Source organism: Sminthopsis crassicaudata, chromosome 3 (genome assembly GCF_048593235.1).
Source record: "Sminthopsis crassicaudata isolate SCR6 chromosome 3, ASM4859323v1, whole genome shotgun sequence".
Classification (NCBI taxonomy): Eukaryota; Metazoa; Chordata; class Mammalia; order Dasyuromorphia; family Dasyuridae; genus Sminthopsis; species Sminthopsis crassicaudata.
This window is the reverse complement of record NC_133619.1, coordinates 447,400,753-447,421,330: the sequence shown is the minus strand read 5'-3', so window position 1 is coordinate 447,421,330 and position 20,578 is coordinate 447,400,753. Positions and strand designations below refer to the sequence as shown.

At 31.5% G+C, this 20,578-nt stretch overlaps 1 protein-coding gene across 4 annotated transcripts in view; it reads right to left on the bottom strand.

The window, feature by feature from the left end:
• Positions 1-20,578, bottom strand: part of LOC141562904 (sodium channel protein type 9 subunit alpha) — a 185,140-nt gene that overhangs the window by 35,180 nt on the left and 129,382 nt on the right. For all 4 annotated transcript variants that reach the window (XM_074303212.1, XM_074303214.1, XM_074303213.1 and 1 more), the window contains exon 18: positions 12,847-12,967. In XM_074303212.1, coding sequence (XP_074159313.1) covers positions 12,847-12,967 — 121 coding nt within the window. The remainder of the gene's footprint in view (positions 1-12,846; positions 12,968-20,578) is intronic.

Here is a 20,578-nt window from a genome sequence, read left to right as displayed (position 1 = left end):
CTGAAGAATAGCTATAAGATTCCACTGCACAGGACTGTTAAGACTTATGCCCCAGCTGTTGGAGCCATTGTAAAATATCTAAGTGGAATCAGAAATGGATACAAAACTAGAAAACATTATGGTCTAGAAAAACCCTTTCTGAAAATACCCATGGCCACATTTCTTTTTGGGAGACATAGGGGGAGTTAAAGGTATCTCCAGAATTCCTCTCAATAATTAATTAGGATTCAGATATCTAATTTTTTTAAATGAAATGTCTGTTTTTCTTATAGTGTGGCCACCAGATTTTTGGTATGGCCACTAGATTGCTAAATTACCCATTTTGAGAGCCTCTGTTAGTAAATAGTTGGGATGAGGGTGGAGAAAGGGGAAGCTGATTTTCCAATACGTTCATTTTCCAAACTCCTAAATTTAAGAGCTTCTAAAACAATATTTTTAAAACACAGGTCACTTCACCGCCCTCAAATCTCCAGTGACTCTCTATTTCACTTAGGATAAAATAAAATCTTTAATTTTGTGAATAATATACTTGCAATCAAGAAGTTAGCTTGAGCACACGAAGAGTACCAAGCATACATTTTCCCAAGTCTCTTGGGTAGGGGATATGAGCCAGGAAAGTAAACTGAGTCTTACTGGGTCATTAAAGTCCCTGTCAAAAAGATATATGTAAATATTTAATTTTAACCCTAGAAATATATCCCTACATGAATTTTAAAAATTTACAAAGATAAAAGAAAAGTAAATAAGGATTATTATTATTATTATATTAAATGAAGTTAGTCATAGTTAAGATTAGTTAAGAGTCCTCCAAATATATAACTTTATTGAAAAAATATTGAGATAAAAAATCATGAAATAAAAAAAATCAACTAATCAGAATTGAAAAGCAATTTTTAAGAGATTTTGTCTTCCAAGGCATGTAAAGAGATTGGAATAAAGCATGATTGGAGCCTTTTATAATATCTTAGCTCTTAGTACTTATCATAATTAAATATGTAAAATGAAATTATATAATGAATATGAAATAGCTCATAAGAAATATGAAAAAAGCTCATGTGAAAAGTTAGCTATACTTTCTTTACATATGCTTGGCAAAGAAAAAATAATTATGTTAATTTTTTTATTATAGCTTTTTATTTATAAGATATATGCATGAGTAATTTTTAGCATTGACAATTGGAAAACCTTTTGTTTCAATTTTTCTTGTCCTTCCTCCCCACCCCCTCCCCCAGATGGCAGGTTGACCAATACACGTTAAATATGTTAAAGTATATGTTAAATACAATATATGTATACAGGTCCATACAACTATTTTGCTGCACAAGAAGAATCGGATTTTGAAATAGTGTACAATTATCCTGTGAAGGAAATAAAAATGCAGATGGACAAAAATAGAGGGATTGGGAATTCCCTCTCATTTTCCTGAGTTCTTTCGCTGGGTGTAGCTGGTTCAGTTCATTACTGCTCTATTGGGGTTGATTTGTTTCATCTCATTGTTGAAGAGGTCCATGCCCATCAGAATTGATCATCATATAGTACATGTTAAAATTTTTAAATGAATTATTACTGTTTTCTTGAGAGGTAGTATGATATATTGAATAGACAGCTAAACCTGGAGACAGAAAGGCCAAATTCTGCCTTTGAAACTAGTGATGTGATGGACAAATAATTTTACCTCTCAGAATGCTAGGTAACTTTTTAAAAACATATGTAATTAGTTCTCCATGGGTTTTGATCTTTATAGATGGAGGAAGATTTTATATAGATATCAACACAAGTATTATTGGGATTAAAAGGGAGAGAAAATATGTATTACTTGATCCTATAATCAAGATCCACACACAGCCTTTCTCCTTTTCCCTTCCTGATACATATCCCAATTAGAAAAATAAGAAAACTTTTCATATGATGAAGGCTCATAAATATTGCCCTCTGTGTTTTTTTCACTTGAGAGAGTTTCATTTTCTCCTTTTGGGATTACAATACTTAGCCACTTGGCTGATTTATAGACAAAAGCAAATCTTAAGAGAATTTGAGTCTATCTAGTTAGCAATATTATCACACCTCCTTTTATAAAAACCTATTAAATAAATGTAAACATAACAGAAAACATCTCAAACACTTTAATGAGTATCAAAGGGAAAAACTATTTCTCTTGGGTGGCTTCATTAGGTTGCTCTGATGATGTATTACATAATGGCTATACCATCTTTCATCATTTTAAACTAAAACTCTTAGAGTTAAAAAAGATGTTCTAACAATGTTGTGCACGTTATAAAAATTGGCACAAAAGCTTAAACCAAAATAAAAAGCTATTCATTGATTCAACACTTTTTAAAATTCCAAATTTTCTTAATACATACATAAGCTTTTTTCTTTAAAAAAAACTTTTTTTCAATCCAGGGATTACAAAAAACAATCCAAGCATTAGATATTGATTTATTTTAATTAGTCCTTTTACGAAAAGTTGGTGTGTATTGAAAATGATTTAGGAAGTGGTATCAAATAATTTAGATTGGAATTAGCTTCCCAACATGTAGTCATAGAATTTATGTGCTATTAATACAGTTGAGTTGGTTGCAAAATACTTTGTATTAAGATATAAAGTTTTAATACATGTTGAAATACCCTAAAACAATAAAACATTTTAAAAATGCAAAGGATTAATATCCCCAAGACCTTTTATGTGTCCTAGTACTTAATAAAATTTGTGTTGAATCTAAATTAATTCAATCACTGGTAACAAAAAAGGTCCACATCCCTATTAATTTGCCTTATCAGTAGCAACGTCATATAAGCGAAATGATGAAAAGTGCAAATATTCTGCTTGGATTATAAGTATTTGTTGAAATCATAGCTATAAAAGCTGGGATGAAATGAAAAGTTAATAGTAACAATGGGGTATGAAAGAATTAGGCTGAAAGTATTAATTAGAAGTATAAGAGTATATGAGTACAGAGAGGAATCATGAGGAAGAAGTGATATTAAAGTCAGTAAAATTAAAAATTAAAAATATTTATGTTATTCCACATAGCTTCAGCATTGCTCAGATGCTTTAACATCCACAAAGACTTCACTCCCTTATCAAATTAATATCCAATCTTTGATATCAAATGGGCTTTTTTTTTTTTTTTAGAAAATTACAATTACTTGAGTAATATGCTTCTCTCCCTGTAAGGTTCACAAGAACATAGGTTGTATCTTAAAGTTTGTGTTCCCTAGAATAATTCCATAATGTGCTTTATATACCAACATTCATTAAATGTTTGTTGAATAAATGAGGCTGGCATAAAAAAAAATGTTCCCTGGAAACAAAGGTAAAAATACATCAGTGAAAGTTAGGAGGAAGTGCAAAATAGCTTTTAGTCAGGAATAGTCAGGAAGTTTTAGTCAGTAATAGACAAAATAAACACTATCTGTGCCCAGTGGAGAACAAGGAAGAATCTTCTTTAAGTATCTAGGCCTTCCCTTTTAGAGTACATATAGCAGCTTTTGTTGTTCTTTATTGTATTTATTATTACATTGTGCATTTAGCTTTAGGAGTGTATCTTATTCCTTACAGATTATATGCTCAAAGTAGACAAGAATAATTCTTATATACACTTTTTCTCTCTAAATTGCTAAAATCAATGTCCCTCACTGATACATTGCTGGTGGAATTGTGAATGTATCCAGCCATTCTGGAGAGCAATTTGGAACTATGCTCAAAAAGTTATCAAACTGTGCATACCCTTTGATCCAGCAGTGTTACTACAGGGTTTGTATCCCAACGAGATCTTAAAGAAGGGAAAGGGACCTGTATGTGCCAAAATATTTGTGGCAGCCCTTTTTGTAGTGGCCAGAAACTGGAAAATAAATGGATGCCCAACAATTGGAGAATGACTGAATAAATTGCGGTATATGAATATCATGAAATATTATTGTTCTGTAAGAAATGACCAACAGGATGAATACAGAGAGACTTGGAGAACTTACATGAAATGAGCAGGACAAGGAGATCATTATACACTTCAACAACAATACTATATGAGGATCAATTCTGATGGACGTGGCCCTCTTCAACAATGAGATGAATCAAATCAGTTCCAATTGTTAAGTAATGAAGAGAATCAGCTACACCCAGTGAAAGAACCATGGGAACTGAGTGTGGATCACAACATAGCATTTCTATTCTATCTGTTATTGTTTGCTTGCATTTTTATATTCCTTTCCAGGGTGCTTTTACAATCTTTTTAAATCTGATTTTTCTTGTGAAGCAAGATAACTATATAACTATATACTATATATATATATATATAGTATTTAACATATACTTTTAACATGTATTAGACTGTCTGCTATCTAGGGAAAGAGGTTGAGGGAACGAGGGAAAAATTTAGAACAGAAAGTTTAGCAAGGGTCAATGATGAAAAATTACCCATGCATAGGTTTTACAAATGAAAATCTATAATAAAAACCAATGTCCTTTGTCGATTTTAATTCTGCTTGACATCTTGGCAGCATTTGACTATGTACTTCTTAGAACTACCCCTGGATTTATCTTAAACACTTTCTTTTTTGTATTTCAATTATACTTAGTTTATTTTTTCCTCTGATCTGGACACAAACTATCTTGTTACCCTTTTCCAAAATGGTGGGCACATTCCAAGGCTCTGTCTTGACTCTAGTTTTTTTTTTTTTTTCCTATATAATTTCTTTAGGTTATTTAATCGCTTATAGTGGGTTTAAAAAAATCAATTAACAAATATTGATTAAGCTCATACTATGTTCCATTTACTAAATTGCTATTGCAATTCAATGGTAAAAAGGAAACACTTTATCTTCAAGGAGATTTTATTAGAGAAAAATATATATTCAATTAATATTAAAGGAAGGAATGCTCACAGTTATGAGGATATGAAAAGGATTCTTGCAGAAAGGGAAACTTGAAGTTATCGTTAAAAGGAAACTAGGGATTCTTGGGGGTGAAGTCATGGTGGTGGCTGAACACAGATGTAAAATGTAAAATGAACATCTGGCAGGGCAGTTGGGGTGAGATACAAAATTCGTGGAAGGCTTTAGTTTCCAAAAAGAGAATCTTTTATTTTATTTAAGTGTGATTTAAGTTTTTTGAGTAGCAGAATATTATTTAAGCAACAGTGTGAAGAACAGGTTGGAATGGGAAGAGATTAGTGACCAGAAGACAAATTAGCAAACTTCAATAGTTCAGGAAACGGATAATAAGGGCCTGGGCAATAGTGACTGTGTTGTGTATAAAGAGAAGTGGACAGATATGAGAGATGTTGAGGGGTATAATTACAGAAGATTTAGTAACTCATGATATATGCAAAAGAATAAAGAATCAAGAATGACTTTCTGAAAATATGAACTTAAGGTGCATGGAAAGATGGTATACCATAGACATAAATAAAGAAGTTAGGAACTGGGGCTGGTTTTGGGGAAAATAATAGATTTATTTTATGCACAGAGCTAAAATAGGATAAGAGCTCAAAAGAGATTAGCCCAGATAAATATCTCAAAGTCTTCTCCATAGATATAATAGCTAAATTCATGAAAACTGATGACATCACCAAGAAAAGAAGAGATCCTGAACCTTATAGACAAATCCATGGTTTGGAGGTAGGGCATGAGTAATGATCTAGAAAATGAGAATGAGAAGAACCAGCCAGTCAGGGAGAATGAGACCCAAGAATGAAAAGTGTCAGAAAAAGTTATAGAAGATAAAGTAGCCAGAACAAGAATCCTCAGAATATATCCATCTTTTCTGTTAACAAGAGGCAAGCTTCAAAAACAGAAAGTGGCACACAATAAATCAAAAATCATTCTATTAGATAAATTTAGTGTAACTGTTTACAGAGAAGTTGCTTTGTAGGGGGGTTTATCTGGATTTTTCTTAGAAATCATTTATTGTTTCATAACATAATATAGCAATTTTTAAAAAATGGATAATAAATAGGGGCAGTTAGTTGGTGTAGTGGATAAAGCACCAGCTCTGAAGTCAGGAGGACCTGAGTTCAAATTTGACTACAGACACTTAAGCACTTCCTGGCTGTATGACCCTGGGCAAGGCACTTAATTCCCAATTGCCTCAGCAAAAAATAAATAAATAAAATAAATTTAAAAATGGATAATAAAAATGGAATGGGAGAAATATTTCCCAAATAGCCTAGTCTTAACTATTGCCTTTTCTCTCTCATCCATTGATAGTTCAGCATCTCTGCAATGTAGTTTATTTCCAATTACTTTCCTAAAACTGTACACTTCAAGGTTTCCAGTGACTTTTTTATTGCTAATTCTAATGTAGTCTTTTCAATCCTTATATTCATTAGCCTATTTGCTACATCTGCCACTCTAGACCAGTCCCTTCTAACCAGAGATTGTTGTTGTTCAATCATTTCAGGCCTGTCCTATTGAGATAACTGAGACAAAAAGAATTAAGTGATTTGCCCAGGTTTGCACATGTTCACTTTTGAATTCAATTTTTGACTCCAAGTTTGCTGCTCTTTCCACTGAGTTGCCTAGCTTCCCTTCTAGTCAGAGGAATAATTCACTCTCAGTTTTCCTATTTAGTTACCATGTGACACTATAGTCTCATTTGCAAAGTGATGAGGCTGGGTCACTTCTAGGTTTACATGTCACAGTTTTCTGATTCTTTTTGCCAAAATGTTTTTCTGACTCAAGTCATTTCATAGGCTAAACAGTTGACAACTGGTCTTTTGACTAAAAACCTAGCTCTATGGCATTTTGAGGTTTATGTAGTCTTTTCAACTTTGAATTCTCAGTACCTATCTGAAGCATTCAGCCTGTACATAACAGGCAGTTATAAGTGAAATGACCTAAACCATGTGAAAAAGTTTAGCAATGGGATCTTGCAATTGTTAGACTATATTCCCATTAGAAACAAAAGTGGTATTATCTCAGGTAAGGAGGCAAAAACCAAGATGAATTTAGGAGCTCTGTGAAGTGGTTTTAAGGGAGTCCATGAAAAAACAAGTTGTAGTGTTTGACAAACTCCAAACAGTAAAACCATCAGCTTTGATTTCTGTATTGCTTGTGCACAGAGTATGCACTGACTTGAGAGGCAGGGCCATGGCTGATTGATTATTTTAAATTAATTGTGTGACCTCATTGTTCTAAATTCAATCTGAAAACGCTTAAGATGAGTCTTACCAGAATCCACCTGTGTCAAGACCAGGCCCATAAGAGGGATTAATTTTGACTAAAGGGCAAGAAAACTGTCCTCAGAAACTAATTGGCTCCGAACTTCCTTCTGGTAAGCACAGAGCATTAAAAAGTCCCATTCATATAAAGTTGAGACTTCTCTAATATGTCAGACAACATAAATTAGTATAAAAAATCCTGCTGAGAAGGCTGCATTTATATAAGCTAAATAGAAGTATCACTTCTTGTTTATATCCTTGCTAATCTGGACCTAAATGTGTCTTTATTCACTATTCAATGATTTATGAGTGCTTCTTTTACTCCCAGACAGAATCTGAATAGAATTTTACTGTTAGCACCCTCTCTTTTTGGCTCCATAATATATGAAATATCAGGCATTCGCACATACTAATATGCCCATGTTTAGGATCATAGAGCAAAATAGGACCTTGGAGGCTCATATTACCCATATTTCTCATTTTGCAGATGAAGACTTGCAAGATTATCTCTAATATCCAATAGTATTTTCAGTTGTAAAATACTTGTTAATATTGAATATTCATCTCCTTCTAAGATATGCATGATCACATTAGATCCATAATAAAACATCTCTTAAGAGTTTTTTTTTTTAATAATTTACATTAACATTATGTCAGTTTGGTAGTATTAATGACCATTTTTTAAAAATCATTTGGAAAGTTTTTTTTTTTTTTTGGCTAGGACTCTAAAGATTTTATTTTTTGCAAAGGGTACTGTCATTGCATTGATAATTCATATTCTAGATGGCAAATGCTATCTTTCCCATATAATGATGGAAGAGGAAATAGAAAATTGTGGGCAGTTCATACTCATTAAGTTTTACCACTTTTCTAGTAAAATAAAATATTCAAAAATAAGATTTACTTAAAAATAAAAAGCCTTCACAGTTTCAGAGGATTTAAAACTAGATGCAATCTTCTAGCTTCTTCAAGATCATTTAGTTCAATGCTCTCATTGTATTAATGAGGAAATTCAGGCATTTTATAATAACCTGGAAATCTTCAAAATATGCTAAAAACATATGGAGTAAACAAGGTAATAAATGAATCTGACTTTTACTATATTATGCTTATATATAAGTTCAAATGAGAAAATGTATTTAATAATCATCTTCAATGTTCAATATATATCTTTATACTATAAAATGCTATATCAATATCAATTATTATTATCATCATTATTGAAAATACATGAGGCAAAATGTTAGGGTGCTAGAATGTAAAGTTTATATGTTTATATAGGTCAATTTGTTTTGCTCTTTTCCATAAACACAAACATCCCTAACATTTACAATTTTATCAAGATGTTTAAAAAGTCAATTAGAAAAGGGAATATAAAAAAATAAATCAGTTCTTTTTGAATGCTTTGATTTAATTTTAGTTTGATTATAAAATCAGGCTCCCTTCCTTAGGAATAACTAGCCCTAAATTAAATGAAACTCACATAATCTCTTAACTATGTGGATTTAGTGAATAGGTTGAGAAGACTATCATTTAGTAGCAGATAATTTAGAAGAATAAAATAATTATAAACTTATAATGTGTTTTAATAGGCTATGTGCCTCTTTCCACTAGAAATGAAAGGCTAAAATCCCCTTTATGTCAGTTGGAGAAAGATTAGCCAGTCTTTTTTTCCAGTGGGTAAAAAGTGGGTAAATGGATAAGTGGGTAAGCCCACTCCCCCTTCTTTTTTTTTTTTTTTAATATTTTTTTTAGCTAGAATCTAAATTGAGCAAGGGATTTTCTAAGGAAGTTGGGCAAAAGGAGTAATTGTTAACCATTGACCACAAGTTCCTCTTTCCCAGTTTATTTTCTGATTACAAAAGGTACTATTGGTGGTGGGTGGAATAGGAAGAAAAACACTAACTAGTCCTTGTCCAAAGGAATTAAGTTCAAAACATGTTTCTGTCATTTTATCAGTACTTTTTTTCTTTTTAATAAAAATTATCTCCTTAAATCTCTCCTTGTTTCTGACTTCTGAGCAGCTGGGAGACTTGCTTTAATATGCAAATTAATATCCAAATTAAATCATAGATGGCTCTGTAATTTTGTCCTCAGTTTCCTTTTTATTTCAGATAATCATTTTTTCACAAGTATGAACAAATCAGATGAAATCTACCCTCAAATGATTCAAATTTCAAATCCCACTGATGGCAGACTATAAAAATCAATAAAAAAGCCAAGTACCATACTAAATCAGGGTACACAAGGAAAGGCGTTATTAAGATAATCTTCACAAAAGAAAGATAGCTCATTACTTTAGATCCCAGTCTTTGCCTTTATAGTGCCAACTTTCATTTAAGATCATAAAGGAAAATTAGTGTCAAATAAAATCAATGATGATTGATTATATTTATGGTCCTGAAGTGGGCCTTCACAATCTTCTCTTTCCACTTATAATACGAACTAATACTGATATTAATACAACTGGGTCCGGATTAGTGCAAATAATGTTTCTTGACAAGTGGTCTTATTACTGAAATTCATACTGATTGGAGTTCAATGGAAATAATGTAATATGAATTCCAATAATGTGACCACATCAGAGTATTTATTTTTACAATAATCAGAAGCTAGCTGTATGGATATTTGAAAGCTTGCAAAGTATTTTATGGCAACTAGATTGCACAGTACAAGAACTCTAGGGCTGGAGTCAAGAAGATGGATTACAAGTTCTATGACCTTAGACAAGTTCCTTAACCCAGTTTGCCTTAGTTCCTCATCTGTAAAATGACTGGAGGAAGGAGACATAGTCAGACATGACTGAAAAATGACCCAAAAACTACCTTATATACATTCTCTTATTTGAACTTCAGAGCAATCCTGTGTTGTACACATTTCAGGAATTATTAACAGATGAGAAAACTAAGGTTCAGAGATATTTCCTGCCCTGTTCATAATGAGAGCTATTACATGTTTGTAACTGTATTGAATTCTGATCCTTTTAAGTTCTTCTCTCTATTCACTATATTCGGCTTCCTTGCTCCAAGACTAGTACTTGCACACATTGACTATTAGATCAAGTTTGTTAAAAGGTCTTCAACATTGCGTTTTGAGAAGTGTGAAGCACTTCTTTATCTGCAATCACCTGACCACAGTCTTTTTCCCCCCACTTAGACTTGCTAATCCAATTATAGAACCGAGGAAAAGAGGAAAGGGAAGTGCTAGATAATTTAGTACATGATAGGATTCAAATTCAAGCATTACTACTGATTCATACTTATCTTGGGCAGCTAGTTTGTATGGTAGATAGAATACTGGGTATGAAATCAAGAAGACTCCTTTTCCTGGTTCAAATCTGACCTCAGATAGTTATGTCACTGAACACTACCTAATTACTCATCTCCAAAATGAGCTATAGAAGGAAATGAAAGACAATCCATTCCATTATTTTTGCTAAGAACAACAACCAAATAAGAAAGTACTGGGCTATCGCTGTTAGTAAATAAGGTAATATCCCACAGTCCCAACTGGTAATACTCCAAAGTCAAACTAGGGAAGAAATTCCTACATTAGGAGTTTTTTTCAAAAATGAGTCACAGGGATTCTCCCCTTCCCAGGATACACCATAAAAGTGGCTATCTGTTAGGTCTTGTAATTAAACTTACTGGTAAACTAAAATTCAGTTAATAGCCAAACTAAATTTGGTAAAACCCCTCCAATGTAAAATTACTCTTTTACAGTTTGGGTGAGGTGGAACCATTCTTTTTCATGGCCATCCTTTCCCCCAAGCAACTGTTTCATCAATAAATGCTGTTAGTCAACAAATGAAGGGCATGTTATGCAAGGCTAAGCTAAGTGTGACTGGAAACAAGACCTGCAAAGATCACTCACTCTTGCAATTTTAATTGGAATTCTTATTCTTGTTATGACAGTCTTTATTCCAAAGTACTAGAAACAAACAAACAAAAAAGCCTCATTCATATCATCATCTTAATAATGAATTCCATGCATAAAGGGTTATAAAACTATACTACCCTTTGATCTAGCACTCTCTACTAGGTCTGTATCCCCAAAAAATCATAAATAAGAGAAAAGGACCCATATGTGCAAAAATGTTTGTAGCAGACCTTTTTTGTAATGGCAAGAAACTGTAAGTCAAGTGGATGCCCATTAATTGGGAAATGGTTAAATAAGTTATGGTATATGAATGTGATGGAATATTATTGTTCTATTAAAAAATGATGACTCACAATTTTGGAGAGCAATTTGGAACTATGCCCAAAGGGCTGTAAAAACTGTGCATGCCCTTTTGACCCATCAGTGCCATTACTGAATCTGTATCCCAAGGAAATCATAAAGGAAGGGAAAGGACCTGCATGTGCAAAAATGTTTGTAGCAGCTCTTTTTGGGTAGCAAAGAGTTGGAAAAAGAGTGGATGTCCATCGATTGAGGAATGGCTGAACAATTTGTGTATATGAAGATAATGGAATATTATCCTATAAAATGATGAACAAACTGATTTTAGAAAGGCCTGGAAAAATTGACAAAACTGATGCTGAGCAAGACAAGAAAAGCCCGGAATACATTGTACATCATAACAGCAAGAATGTGTGATGACCAACTATGAAAGATTTGTTTTTTCTCAGTGGTTCAATGATTCAGAGCAACACCAAGAGACTTTGAACAGAAAATGCATCTGCATCTAGAAAAAGAACTAAGGAGACTGAATATAAATCAACACATGCTATGTTTACTTTTTTTTCTGTTATTTGATCTCTCCCATGGTTTTTCCTAAGAACCTAACACTTTTGCTCTGATTTTTCTCTCCCAACATCTTTAGTAAAGCCATGTGAATTAAAAACAAATACGTTTACGAGGGAAAAAAGAAAGAATTTGTGAGGACCAAATGAGATAATTTTGTAAAGCACAGTACAGTATCTAGCAAATAATTGGTACTGTATGAATGCCATCATCATCATCATGCAGAAAATGTGACCCCTTATCCATTTAAAGAGTTCCAAATCCAAATAGATATATTTACTGAATGGATTTGAATGTGGGTACTATTTTCTCATTTCCCATTGTAGTAATAATTTGAAAATTCAACACACCTCTTCAGAGGGAGACATAAAATAAAATAAGACTATCCAAATTTAAAAAAAAAAACAAAAGAACCAGCTGATTCCAGAAAATTCTGAAGAGACTTGCATGAACTGATGCAGTAAACCAAACAGAACATTGTACACAAAAACAAAATTATGTGATAATCAACTGTGATGGACTAGGCTCTTATCAAAAGAAGGATATTCAAGGCAATGCTAATAGATTTGTAATGGAAAGAACCACCTGCATCCAAAGAGAAAATTATGGATACTGAATGTGGATCAAAGAATAATATTTTCATTTTTCTTGTTATTACTTGTTTGCTTGCTTTTTTTCCCCTCATGTCTTTTTTTTTCCTCTCACCTTTTGATCTGATTTTTCTTGTCTAGTATGACAAATATGTTTAGAAAATTGCACGTTTAATTTATATTGGATTGCTTATCTAGAGGAGATGAGGAGAAGGGAGAACAATTTGGAACACAAGGTTTTACAATGTTTACAATGTTTAAAACTATCTGTGTATTTTGGGGGAAAAGCTATTAAAATGAAGTCTATTAATAACAGTAAAATCACCCTGAACAGGTGTCCTTTTTCCTCTTACCATCTGTAAAACAGGCCTCTGGCTCATCTGAATTTTCAGGTTCAGCTACTTCTTCTTCTCTATCCTCAGGGATAGCATTATCAATTGTACTGCCTTCAGAGGAACTAGATCGGTGTACTCGCTAAAAACAAAAACAAACAAACAAACAAAAAAGCCCCAGCCACAAAAATAATTTTAGAATTAATTTTAGCAAAGTACCTTTAGAATTTCATATTGAGAAGCATGCAACACATTATGCAAAACACAACAATATTGCGGCCATAGAAATGTATAAGCACACATTAAGGTTTAGAAACCTTGCAATGTGTCATTGCTTCATCTTTCTATCCACATTATGGTTGGCTTCTATGTTTGTTAATAAACATTGTAAAATAAATATATTCTTAAAAATAGTAATGCATTTATTTGCTAAAATTACCTTTAAAGGAAAAAATAATTCCGACAATAGTACTATACTATTTGTATTATAGCATTGCTTTTAAGTCCATTGTCTTACCATGATTTCTTTTTCATTGCATTTTTTTAAAAGCAACAGGAAATATGTTTAAGGACCATCAAGACTGTAAAATCCATAGCATTTCACCACTTGTCATACTATGTCTATCTCTTTTAACTGAAAATTCAATTCAGTTCAATCAGCTAGTGATAAGTGAAGGCATTAATAGTTAAAAATGAAAAAAAAAAATGACCAGAAGAAAGCAAGAGAAAAATGCAATTTTAAGCTCTTCTTTTTTGATGTAAAAAGCAACATAACAGGATGATATAAGATAAAAAATTTCAAAATAGCATTAAAATCAGAATTCAAGAGGCCAATTAAATTTTCTCTTCTCATATCATCTATTTGATCTATAAGATTTAAAAGCATTTACACAAAAATTCATTTGCACAAAAAGTCAAGACATTAGTTTACACATTGAGTTGAATATTACATGCGAACTCTGCAACAAATAATGAAATCAAACATGATAGACTTACAGATGAGAATAATGAGTTTAATTTTCTTATGGTCATAAAATTAATTCTAAGACAAAGACAGTTTATTTTTTATCTCCTATATTATTCCTAAACTTAAATAAATGTAAAAAAGCCCCCACATTTTTGTTAGAAATAAAGTTTATTAGCAGGGATAGGAAAAGTCTTGAAAATATAGTTTCCTAATTTAGTCCTTATATATGGAAGCACAGCAGCTACTTTAATGCATTTTTATTTGCTTATACATGTAAGAACATTTTAAAAGTACCAGCAAGGCACATAAGATTATCTAATGAAAATTATAAATGATTTTTAGAGCATTTCAAATCAAATGTTAATTGTGGCTCCCAAAACAGAATGAGAAAAACACTTTACATTAGCTGACCCTAATTTGCAATTTAATATTTTCCATAAGGTTATAATTTTTTATTTCTTGATGACTTTTAGGGTCAGGTGCAAATATTGAATTAAATGTTAGTATTGTAAATACATATTTTGGCTCAACTATTACAATCTCGTTATCACACAGAGTATGACATAAGTAAAAACTGCACAAATAAAAACCTGTATGATAGAGGAATGATGTAAGCAGATACAGTCTTCATAAAACCACAGTAATCAGAAGAAGAGTGGTACTGGTACTTATTTTGTAATAGGCATTAGAGGCATTATTCCCACTAGGTGGCTGTACTTTGGTTTGAGAGATCATTAATGGGGATCTATCATGTTTTAGGAGTGCATCATTTAGAAGCAAATGAAAATCTAGGATTCTAAAACCTATGTTCATGAATATTCAGGAATACTCAGAGAATGAGTAGTTTTAGAGAAAAAAATTCTCTTTCTAAAAAAGTTGGGGAACAAAGAAAAAGCAATGTTGACAATCAATAAATAATTGTTAAGTGCCTTCTATAAGGCAGGCACTGTGTCAAGTGCTGGAATTTTTTTATTTAAGTAGTAGAGCAGAGTCTAATTTTCATCTCTATTAGTAATAAAAATAATTTTGACATGTATATTTATATATATATATACATATATATATATACACACATATGAACTTTTTCTATAGAAATATGACAGGGCAAAGGGATAAATCATTGCCCATTTTGTAGTGAAGCAAATTTCCATAGGTTTGTAAGATATCTGTAGGTGTATATTTTCTAAATTTAAGATCATTACGTCCCGAAAATATGTTGTCAAATAGGTCCTGGCAGAGAGGAATTGCTCCCAGAACAAACATAAACATACATGTATACACACACATATATATTTAGGTAATTTTTTCAGTGTAACTAGTTTCCTTTTTGATGCTATGTATTTTATTTTATACATTTAAAAAGATAATTCTGAGGAGACTATAAGATTAAAGAAACAAAAAAGATTAATAATCCCTGATGCTAAACCATAAAAGTACAGGGTTGGGTTTTTTGTTTGTTTGTTTGTTTGTTTTTTACATTTGCGATGTAAGCATTTTTTAATGGAACAATTCTTGGATATACTGGTTAATTTAAAGGTAGTTTTGAGATTAATTTTGCTCTTCTTATTAAATGCCATCAAACATAATATATCTTAAAATAATTGAGAGTAAAATATATTTATTTTAAGGTAGTATCTACATTAAAAATGTTTTTGTCAAGTTTTATTATTTCAATCAATTGCAGTAGGAATTCCTTGGAGTCTGAGCTCATGTCAATCAGTACTATTCATTAATGCTACTTATTGGAATAAAAATGATGTTTCACAAATTCAAATTTACTAGTAATTAGAATGTCATATACAGTCATGATTCTGCTAAAATGAAGCTTTTAAACAGCTGATTTTTTCCTTTTTCAAAATCACAATAAGATTACTAGTTTCACCAAACAAATATCCAGTTTAGTCATTTTTAGAAATAATTATCCACAATTATTAAAATAGAATAAGGAAAAGGAACTATTTATTCTGCTAGTCCTAATTCTATTTTTAAGCAGTCACTATTATGCCTTGTTGTAAAATACATAGATATAGAATAATTGACTTGTTTTTACATAGTAAAGAAGTGAATCCTGTACATAACATTAAATATTCAATGTGTGTGCACTAGTCACACTGATGTAATCTGATCAAACAATAATGATATAGGGAGGAAGGGAAGAAGCATTTATTAAGTACCTACTATGTGCCAGGCATTGTGCTAAGTGCCTTACAAACTATCTCATACGATCCATTGAACTAAAAAATTTATCTTAATTAAAGAAGAAAAGAAGGGTACCGTTTTACATAAATACTAAAAAAATGCAGTAATGAATCTAGATTGGTACCCTAGCTTTTAACTGATAATTGTACTGCCTTATTTTTAAAACTGTAGGATCAAACTATTTAATCTCTAAAGTCTTTTTTTTTTTTTTTAGTTCCAAATCCATTATCATGTAGTCTGATGATGTATGAGAAAACATAAACAAGAATCATCAGGGATCACAAGGCATGGAGGGATTTCGATCTAACTGAATGGAGTAAGTAATCATAAAAATTAAACTACAGAGGCAAAGGACCAAAGCAAGAAATGGAAAATTATGCACAAATGAAGGTATTTCCCCCACAAAAGACTTCTGATTACCCTTCTAGATCTGAGGTTAACCTGAAGTTTTTCAAGACTATGACAACAGATGACTATTGGCAGGTGGCAGGTTCTATCAGAATGGAAAGATCTTTGGTTTGGACTTGAAGACAGACAATGTCTGTTATATGAGGATGAATATAGCTGATTTCAGAAGAGCTCATCACTGGATAATTATTTTTAACTATGCTAATCTATTTAACAAGCGCTATTAAATTTTCTTCACTTAAATTATTTTGAAATCACTTTTTTTTCTCTTTTACCAACTGAGCAGTAAAGATGAAAAACATATCATATTGATTTAAGTATTGGTACCAAGTATATACACTCTTGGAAGATGGTCAAATTATTTCTGGAGAAACTAAAACATTTCCACATTGGTACAAAAATGATCTGCTACAATAAAACTCAGCAGAATTAACACTAACTAGAAAATAGCTATCCATGTCTCTGTTGTATGATGAATAAAAGTGGGAATCAGAAAATAACTCAGTGAAACATGATAGACTGGGATATAAGGGAAAATGACAGTAATCAACAGACTAATCACATAAAGACACAAGAAATGTGATGAACTAAGCAAAGTCAAAGGCAGAGTCAAATTTGAATTGTAAAATAAAGGGGGGGAAATCATACAAGTGAAAATGGCTTGTAATCTATCTTTGGCTATGGTCTTTGATAGTGAAACACAATAAAGGATAAACTCTAGTTAAAGACTTTCTGTTTTGTTCTGAATGTTGTTCACAATGTTATAAATTAGGATAAAGTAAAAATGCTCTACTCAAACACAGAATTTTATTGTTTCCAATCATAAGCCACTTTCAGAAGACTTTATTAAAAAGCTTTATCACCAAGCCCATTATATGTAATTTTCTGTAAACGTATTGAGGATAAATGTTATATTTTAGAGAGCCATTCACAAAGAAGTTTTACAAAATTTTCAAATTCGTAGTCAAAAATGACCATAAAAATTTGATTCATGTTTTCTTAAAGTAATTTAGTAAGCAAGTTAAAAGCATTTTGTTAAAATGTGTTCAAATATAAATGATTTAAATTCTTTTTAGTCACTTTAACAAAGATGCTTTTCTTTCTCAAAGTTGGTTAATGTAATGCTAAGTTGACCATGCAAAAGGGAAGCTTTTCACTTGACTTCCTGATAGAAGTATTCTGCTTTTGGGTTTTGTGGAATCTGAAATAAGATTTTTAAAAAATAAATTGTAGAGAGCTGTAAATATTTTTATAATTTAGAAACAAATTATTTTTGAATGGAATACTGCCTCTAAGTCATTTCATTTTTAGTATAGGTAAGCATGATAGCAAAATATATTGGAAGAGATAAAATAAATAGACAAACCTGAGTATATTAACAATATTTTTATTGTTAAGTAATACTCTATGAAGCAGGGTAATTTTATTTATCCATTATAAATCTTTGAGTAAGTTTTGCTTTCATCATTCCATAATGGATTGTTGTGATATAGATGTCACAGCAATGACAGGCCATATTGATGCCATGAACTGGATTATAAAACAAATATTTTTAACACACCTATTTTTTAAAAAAGCCATTATATTTCAAATACTCATAAGTGTCTATGAGATTGAAAATGAATACTCATGTTTTCTTTCTTTCTTTCTTTTTCTTTTTTTTTTTTTTTTTACTGTTATAGCAGTATAATATAAAGAAATCTGCAATAGTTTTGGCAAATTAGGATATATATTCTACAGTTGAGTTAAATAAACCCAATGTGTCTCAAAAGTTTTAGAAGAGTTTAAAGCATTTTAAGACATCTTGGGACAGGTTTGTAAAAAGTGTAATATATGAGACATAAAAAAGTCACTGCAGAATTAAGAAAGGAATAATCTAAGTCCCTTTTTATTAATTACTCCTTGAACTATAACTCACAGGTTGTCAACATGAAAATGATGCTTTGATTCTATAAAGTTGTAGTAATATTTAATGAAGTAAATAGCTTTATTTAAAGTATCATTTTAATTTTCATTGAACTTGATAATTTATTGAGAAAAACATAATAAAATTATATATTTTTCCCACTGATCCTTGTCAACCTAAATTACTAATATTCTGCCAAAATTAAAATGGAGTATTTTAACTCATATTGTAAATAGATTTACTGAATTTCACTCAACAGAGAAATACTGCATTGATCCTTGATTTCCTTCATTAAAAAGTCCAAAGAAAAGCGAAGATCTTCATCCGGATACTGAAATTCCCCACCTCTCACTTTGTGACCTGGGACAAATGGCATACATATGTTGTTGCTATAGTATTCCTTACTGAAAAAAGTTAGTTGTGATTCTGGTTTCAGAGTCAGAAGATTTAAGTCATAGAATTTCAGAGTTGTAAAGTATTCAGTATCTATCAAATCCACTTTAAAGGAATTTCCTGCCTGACACGCCTGATAAATGGTTATTTGGACCTTTACTTGATTATCGCTGAGGCGGCAAAATCCACTGTCTCTGAAGGCAGAACACTCTGTTTCTGGGTAGCAATTAGCAAATTTATATTCTCTGATATCAAATCAAAATTTGATATTTTGCAACTTCTACCCAGTTCCCTCTCCCTTACAGATCAGTTACATAATCCTGGGCAAGTCCCTTACACTAATTGACTAGCCCTCTGTTTCCTCCAACAAAAAATAGTGACAACATTGGCAAAACTTGTTATGAATAAAGTAATTTATAAGTACTTCAAGTGCTATCTAAAGATGAGTTATTCTTTTTTTTTCCCTTGAAAATATCTAGCTAATCTAGGAATTCAGGTGTCTTCTAGATATAACTAAAAATTCCTACAATTATAGACAGTTTCTGCTGGAATTTGAGTCACATTTTTTTGGTAGCTGAATCAGAATTCAAATACCAATTATGTAAATTCCTCTTTCTCTGGTTGAGAATTCTTTAAAACATGAGCTTAATTTTTATTTCTCTCAAAGATGTCTTGCTTTGAAAGCAAAATTTCAATAAATATAAATTTAAAAAGTGATGTGATACATAGTCTTTTCAAAAATGGGGAAAAAAAACAGTTAAATTGGCCAGTCTCCAAGTTCAATGGTGTTTTAATGGCTTCTGTTACACCCAATTTTTCACTTTTATAATCCAAATGATAAAAACCGATTGAACATGCAGTTGAGGATGCCAAAATACTACATAGATGTATCAGAGAACTTTCAGCAAGAGAATCACAAAAAAATGATGCAATGCTCCAGGAACATGCTGTGATAAGAGCCTCAATCCTGGTTATGGAATTTTACTTTATTGCAATGGACTTGGCAGGAATATATTCCAGCTTATTGACATGCAAGACAAGAGACATTGAAAAAAATATCATATATGTATGATTTTTTTTTAGGTAACCTGTGCAAAAGTTGTCTCTGCCTGGTTTAAAAGAACTGCTTCCTTGATTTATCCACCTTCCTTTTTAACCCCTGTGAGAAGTAAGAATGTAAGGCAATGAAGGTTACACATGTAGTCATACTACCTTCAGCTTCTAGAATCAGGTTACTTATTTGAGTATAACTGAAAAATAAAGAATATATCTGGATTTTATGAATATTTATGCACCTAAAGTATGTGAAAATGCTGCTTTTTATACACTTGAAGAACACTTTGAAAGTAATTTGAAACCCAATCAACATAATGAAACACTCAACATAATATTAAAAGGCAATTCACAAAAGGAAAAAAAAGAAATAAATAGGTTAGAAACCATCTAATATCATCACTTGATTATATAAGAAAGGAACCTTATGAAAGAAGGCATGATATTTTCTATGTGTTGATTCTAATGCAATACTTCATACTTTTTAAGGAAGTTGGCTGGCACAATAAATATAAAGACTGGCCCAGAGCCAGGAAGACCTGAGTTCAAATCCAACCCAGACACTTACTAGCCATGTGACCTTATGCCTCAGTTTCCCCAACTGTAAAATAAGACATTATAAGAGAATAATTTTCTTATTAAGATAAATTAGGTAATATTAATAGATCACTTAGTCCAATGCCCATCCAGCAAATGCTATATAAATGCTTTACTTCCTTCTTCTTCTTTCTTCCCTAATAGTCCCTTCTATTCAACCCCAATGAGAATGTTTAATAATGGAGGCAGAAAACTTTCCATTTTTATAGAATTTAAACAAATATTTGATC